Source organism: Pinus tabuliformis, chromosome 1_2 (genome assembly GCF_031772625.1).
Source record: "Pinus tabuliformis cultivar Carrire ecotype Pingquan chromosome 1_2, CPIR1, whole genome shotgun sequence".
NCBI lineage: Eukaryota > Viridiplantae > Streptophyta > Pinopsida > Pinales > Pinaceae > Pinus > Pinus tabuliformis.
In genome coordinates this window covers 1,145,751,094-1,145,757,923 of record NC_142298.1, presented here as the reverse complement: position 1 = coordinate 1,145,757,923, position 6,830 = coordinate 1,145,751,094, and the positions used below count along the sequence as shown (strand labels likewise).

The 6,830-nt window shown below is 35.1% G+C and overlaps 1 protein-coding gene across 1 annotated transcript; it reads left to right on the top strand.

Annotated features, from left to right (window-relative positions):
- Positions 1–339: 339 nt before the first annotated feature.
- On the top strand, positions 340–5,384 carry LOC149210269 (endonuclease 4-like). Its single transcript, XM_089394387.1, has 9 exons — positions 340–720; positions 1,316–1,490; positions 1,759–1,866; positions 2,019–2,074; positions 2,165–2,248; positions 3,328–3,420; positions 3,613–3,680; positions 4,933–5,006; positions 5,091–5,384. The coding sequence occupies exons 1-9, from the start codon at positions 580–582 to the stop codon at positions 5,216–5,218; spliced, it is 927 nt and encodes a 308-aa protein (XP_089250513.1). The 5' UTR covers positions 340–579; the 3' UTR covers positions 5,219–5,384.
- Positions 5,385–6,830: the final 1,446 nt, after the last annotated feature.

Sequence of the window (6,830 nt, the reverse complement as noted above, 5' to 3'; positions counted from 1 at the left end):
CTACTAAAACATACCGTTACATCCAGATCACGTCATCCAAGTTACTTGGATTTCTTAAAATTTAAAATTATATCACAATGAGTTTTATTGGAAACCGCCAATGTCGTTCCGTCAACGTCATCGCTTTCACTATCAACTTGCAAAGCGCGCCGTACATTGACATTCCCTCGTATACTTAACGTTACCGTGAACTGCAAGCTGATTTCAGGGTTAGTTCCGTCTCCCTATCACCTTTAATGGAAAAATTGTCACACGCGCTCGAAGTATAATCTTCTGGCAATTATTTTGCTAGAATGTGGAATTGTGATCCCTCTGATAGGTAATATGGATGTTTTAACATTGATGGATTGGATGCCAAAACTTCATGCAATGCAGTGCCGTGTACGGGAATACTTGCGCTAAACGGATTCTTCACCTTCACATTTTCTACTCATTGTATAAAGATGAAGCATGCTATCACTGTTGTGTTGAGCAGAGTCGTCGTTTCCAGTGTGAATATTGCAGTAGCTACGGGATCAGCAGGTTGCAAAACAAAATATTTTGGGAGAGTTACAGAGCATTGGAGAGGTTTTCGTGACAATGGGTCGGTTTGGGTGTTTAATGTTGGTTGGAATTGGAATGGAGATATTGATCCTCCTCCTCCTTCTTGGTATGGCTCCTCAAAATGGCGTGGAAGCTTGGGGAAATGAAGGACATTATTCTATTTGTAAGATAGCCGAGGTAATTATTATTATTTCCTTTTATTATTTTTGACATTGAAAGGATGTTTGTATTTCTATCTATAACTTCATGTGTTTTCATTGGTTTTCGTTATTGTTTTCTTTTGTTGTTTCTTTTTGGGCTGTTCATTAACCCTTTAGGTTGGTGTTTGGCTGTTCATGGACAAAAGTGCAGAGTTTGATGTAGATTTCTGGGTGGTGCTTCCATAATTGGATTAAAAAAAAATAGAAATCCATCACTTTTGTCTTCCTCTAGTTAAATTTAGAGATACGATTACCTAATTCAATTTATAGTCCACATAAAATCCCCTTTTATTGTTAGTGGCAGAATGATCTAATCTTTCAGTAGAATCAACCCTTTGCTAAGGGTTATTATTCCTACAAATTTGTTGTCGGTTTTCCCTCTACTAGCCCTGTCAGAATTCCCTCTTGAGGCTCTATCAAAGCTTATTCTGACAAATAATGATTTTATTATTAGTTGTTTAGTTGGGAGTCTAGGGACTATTAGCTGGGTGAGGATATTTTTTTGAGTTATATATATACTTACATAGCCATTTTGATACTTACAACAGCTAGTGTTTTATGGTCAAGTGCAGCAACTCCTAAGTGAAGAAGCATCAATGGCAGTGAAGAAACTGCTCCCTGAGTATGCAGAGGGTGATCTTGCTTCTCTTTGTTCGTGGGCTGATCATATGCGATTCCACTATCCCTGGTCAAGTCCATTACATTTCATTGACACACAAGACAATAAGTGTTCTTATGTTTATTCCAGTAAGTTATTCTATCCAAGATAAACTTCATCCCATAATTAATTATTTTAATTTGGGTTTTCGTTTCTGTTTTTAGTCAAATACTCTCAGATTGCCCATCAATTTTGTACTTTTATGTATCTGTATGTTTACCATCATAAGGTGGGTATAACATGAATTGCTCCAGAGAATTATCTGATCTTCATGATAAACTGAAGGATGTGCCACATATAAGAAATATCTGAGTCCTTATTAGAGATCTGAGAATCTTTCTGTTTGTTTGCAAACAGGGGATTGCCATAATGCCCAAGGAGAAATAGGCATGTGCCTTGAAGGTGCCATAAAAAATTACACTTCTCAGCTTGAAACTTATGGCAGCAGAGACGACAGAGAAAATTGTATGTTTATCCTGTATTGCCATCATCTTACAGTTAGTTCTCTATCTGTGACATGTGTTTTATATCTCATAGTTCTTTCGCAATAAATTATATTTGAGTGTGGTTTAATTCAAATACCAGTGGAGGCTAATACCCATTTGTATTACTTGCAGATAATTTAACAGAAGCTTTACTATTTCTGTCTCATTTTATTGGAGATGTCCATCAGGTCATATCCTGTCTATTTATACATTTTCCATATGGATAATTTATTAGGAACTTACTCATTGATACTGATTAATGAAAAATATATTTGCAGCCTTTGCATGTGGGGTTCACTACAGATGAAGGTGGAAATACAATCATATTACACTGGTACAAGCAAAAGAGTAATTTGCATCATGTAAGTAAATACAATATCCTCTGCCCAGTAATTAGATTAAAAGTATGGTGTTCTTGTTTTTATCCTTTACCTTAAAGGCACATTGGTTATTTCAATTCTGTATTTTTAGGAGGGGAATTAAGCAAGCAAGGTAAGAGGTTTGGGAAGAAAAATTGTAGATTTTAGAATGAAAAATAATTCATCAAAATTGCCTTGCCTTTGTCCTATTTGTGTGTCTCGCATCAATGTAAGAGAACTTTTCTCACCCTTGTTTTTATCATATACTCAGAGTTTCCACCTGTTAGCTATTATTCTTTGACAGCTTTAAACATTGGTTGGGCCCTTGAATCTTATGAATTGACTTGACTGCATCAACTAGACTTAGAAAGAGTTGACAAAGTTTACAACCACCAAAAGTGTGAAATGCCTTGAATGCATCTATTTTCCTGTGACTTGAGTGAAAACAAGTAGCTGTACCCTTGGTCCCTTGTACATTCACCATGTTTCCAACATCTACCCTTGTTATCTATGTTTCTTCAAATAATTATTCTGCTGTTTTGTTAGAGATTGTTGCCCATGTAATTAAGTATGGTCCCTGTCAAGTGTCTTGGCAATAGGTTATTAAATTAAAAGTTGTTCTACTCTTAACAAAGAAGGAAGATATATTGTCAACAAATAAAACAATAGAGGACAGTGGCGGAAGGAATAATAAACATCTGACGGGTGGAATCCATGCAGTTCAAGTCTCATTTATAAGCTCCTAGGCACTGGTTGCTAAAGCTAACTGCCTCTTCCCAAAATCCACTGAGAAAGCTATATAAAGGACTTAATGTTTTAAGATCATGTTCGTTTTTTTCTACTTGACTTCCTATCCTTACACGTCTTTATAGGGATATAATCTCAGTCCAAAAGTGTAAACTATTGTCCCAAACACCTTATTACAATAGTTAACAATCGAACTCTCATGAGAGAATATACGCGGGACTAGGTGCAATCTAGCATGCTCTATTTTTACGGTGTTTGTTTAGACCTTATTTCAAATTTCAGTTGGCCTTTTGATTGACATCTTGGTGTGCCTTCGTTTCTGTGACTGTCAACAGATATGGGATACGCTGATGATCGAGACAGCCATGAAAGATTTCTATGATGATGACCTTGCGGTTATGATCACATCAATTCAGAGAAATCTGACCGTATGTGCCTTCCTCTCTCATTTCAAAAATGTAGTTGACTTGGTAGATTACTTATTTACTTTACCATAAGATGCTTTTGGGATATTACAACGAGTTATTGAATTTATTCCTTGTACAAGAAAAGAGTTAATAGTTTGTCTGTGTATTGTGAATTTCATCAAGGATTAAATTTATATATTGTTTCAAAAACAGGATAGCTGGTCTGCTGAAGTACCTACATGGGAGAAATGCAATGGACGTGATATAGCCTGCCCCAAATTGTGAGTCTTAAAATTCCAGAATTCTATCATCCTCTTTGGACTCCAATATATGAAGTTATTTGTTCTTATGATCTTTGTTAACATTTAATCAACATTAGGTCCTCGATGCATTTGGTGAACCATTTTTTATTGCCATCAATTCTTTTTGTAAAAATGAAGCTAATTGTTCAGAAAAAACAAGAGAGTAATTATATTGAACTTTTGTAAGATCATGTGTAGTGCATATACAATCTTGCTCATAGTTTATGCCTGTTAAGACACAGTATTAGACACTAAGTCATGATTTAGAGCTTTTGCTTCTTATCACTTATGCCTAGTTTTCTGTAACAAAGAAAATGCCAAGTTTCCTTTTGAGTGAACGGTTGAGAGTTGTATTCTAAGAAAAGCTTCAATGAGTTGTGTTTCATTGAATATGGTTATGTATTCTCTGAAGGTAACAGTTATATCTCTTGGCACACTTAGTTAAGTACATCAGATATCTAGAATGGCATTTGTTGGTGCAGAGCGTTGTATTTTTAAGACACTGATTGGTATAGTGACTAGTCATCTTGTTTCCGACTACATCACTCCAACTACTAATATGCATAAACTTTTGATTTTGAGCTCGCAAAGCTCATGGCTCAAACATAACTGCATATAAGAGATGGAACTTGTGACATGGGCCTGTCACCTTTGATGATTTTGTCATTTGATAGGATGTATAGTTGTCCAGGGTACTGGTGATTTAACTCCAACTAATACCAACAGCAGTAATACATGTAGTTTAAAAAAAGAAAAGGTGCACAAAAAATGTGACATTTAGCTGTTGTTAATCACAAAGAAATAGAGAAGAGTGTATGGGAACACATAAATTAGGACAACGAGGCAATAACAGCAGCTACAATCTCCTTCCAGGTAGCTACACCAACATTGCATGCTAAAAGTTAGAACTGATAGATTGGTTGCTACCTTAACATATAATTAATTGATTGTCTGAGTAGATTTTTATCGAGTATCCAATATAATTTTCACTGAACTGTACAGTGGTTTCGGAGAAGAACACATTGATATCCATAATTTGTCTTGCAATTTATAGGTCACCTTTAGGCTTTTTTAAGGAGGTAGTTCCATTTCAGAGTTAAATTAGGACCTTAATGGAATAGACCCTGAAGAGTGATAACTATGATTCTATTCTTCATATGATTCAACTCATTTGATATTTTCTTTGGCATAATTATTAATGATTTTTTGGAATTTAAAAATCTGACATCAGGTATGCAGATGAAAGTATCATTCTTGCTTGCAAGTGGGCCTACAAAGACGCTGAAGCAAACAGTGTTCTAGAAGGTATATTCATCAATTCACATCAAGAAGGTCTTTGTATTTTTAGTATATTTTGGGGCGTGATTGCTGAAATGCCGTCCTTTGCAGATGACTACTTCCTCTCTCGCTTGCCAATTGTTGAGAAACAACTTGCAAAAGCAGGTGTAAGGTTGGCTGCAACACTCAATCGGTTATTCAATTCAAAAGAAGGCTACAATCGGAAATCAGAACTCTAGAAACAAAAAGGTTGTGTTGCTTGCAACAATAGTATTGTAATCTATATTTAGATCAGAAACAGTGCTTGTGCCACTGAAAAACATCATCACTGTCATACATCTTGATTGCTTGTAAATAAATTGTAGCTTAACCGACAGGAGCATTGGTATGAAGGATTCATGTATCATAAAGATGTCATGTAGCTCTGTTTACATAGCCATTTTAATGTTTTTTGTTTTATGATTTTCCTTGAATTTTAAGGTACTACCTTCATATTTATTTATTTTCAATAATTGCATGGTCCTTGAGACACTAGAGCTCCTTGAATGATGGAACAGGATAAAAGCCATGTAAAGGCAACATCTTCCTGGATTCTCATAGATCCTTTTTTTTGTAGAAGAATCTATGTTAGAGCTTTATTGATTAATAAGAGTCACATAAAAAAAATTGTCTGTCATTGGGCATTTTTGTTTCACCACCATATCTGTGGTGTATCAATTCTATCCTATTCTTGGCTCATAATTATCAATAGGGTTTAGGGACTAGAGAGGTTCACTCGCCTCATCTTTTAGTTTTACAAAACATCTTCCCAAGTTGGGAGAGTTACAGAGCATTGGAGAGGTTTTGATGATAATGGTTCGGTTCAGGTGTTTAATGCTGGTTGGAATTGGAATTGACATATTGGTTCTCCTTCTCCTTGTTGGTATGGCTCCTCCTCATGGTGTGGAGACTTTGGGGAAATGAAGGACATTAAGATAGCTAAGCTAATCATTATTCCTTTTTTTATTGTTGTTGTCATTGAGGGAGTTTGTATCTCTATCTGTAGCTTAATGTATTTTCATTGGTTTTTATTATGTTTTGTTTTATTCTTTCTTTTTGGGCTGTTCATTAACGCTTTGGGTTGGTAATTTGGCTGTTCGTGGACAAAAGTGCAGTATTTGATGTAGATTTCTGAGTGCTGTTTCCATAAGTGGCATTTTCAAAAAATAGAAATCCATCACTTTTGTCTTCCTCTAGTTAAATTTAGAGATACAATTAGCTAATTCAATTTATAGTCCACATAATCTAGGGAGATTTCCTTGGGAGGGAAAGCCACGTGCCAGTTACATGTTGAGTAGATCCCCATCTTCTATGAACTCAATTTCTCGAGCTTGTCTTTAACTAGCAATTGCATCAAATGTTGCAAAGGAAACGCCGTAAGGAATAAACTCGAAAGAGTAGTGAGATATAGAAGATCATTGAATATAAAAATTAGTAAATAAAATCTAAAAATTAGTAAACAAAATGTCATTCAAAGCTAGAATATAAAGAAAAATCACTTACATTATGTCAAATTTACAAATTCTATAACCTTTCCAACAGAGATTTCCTCTCAATCTTCAAAGATGCTCTTTCAAGTTCCAATAGAAAATATTTGATAAAAAATGTGCTCTTTTTCAATATTGAATTGTCTCACTTGATCAAAAGCTTATAGCCTTTTACCACTTTCTCTTAAGGTGACTGGATTTTCCTTTGATTATCCTTGCTTAACTTCTTTTGGGTATTTGGATTGGTTTGTGACACATGAGGGTTATATTGAAAGTTTTTTTTTTCGAAAACGGGAAATTCAAAATTTACCATTGGATGAACTAG

Bases quoted from the DNA above. Each gene is read 5' to 3' on its own strand.
- LOC149210269 (XM_089394387.1), top strand. From the start codon at position 580: ATGGGTCGGTTTGGGTGTTTAATGTTGGTTGGAATTGGAATGGAGATA. The intron at 2,075-2,164 runs GTCATATCCTGT...ATATATTTGCAG, and splicing joins TTATTGGAGATGTCCATCAG to CCTTTGCATGTGGGGTTCAC. The intron at 2,249-3,327 runs GTAAGTAAATAC...GACTGTCAACAG, and splicing joins AAAAGAGTAATTTGCATCAT to ATATGGGATACGCTGATGAT.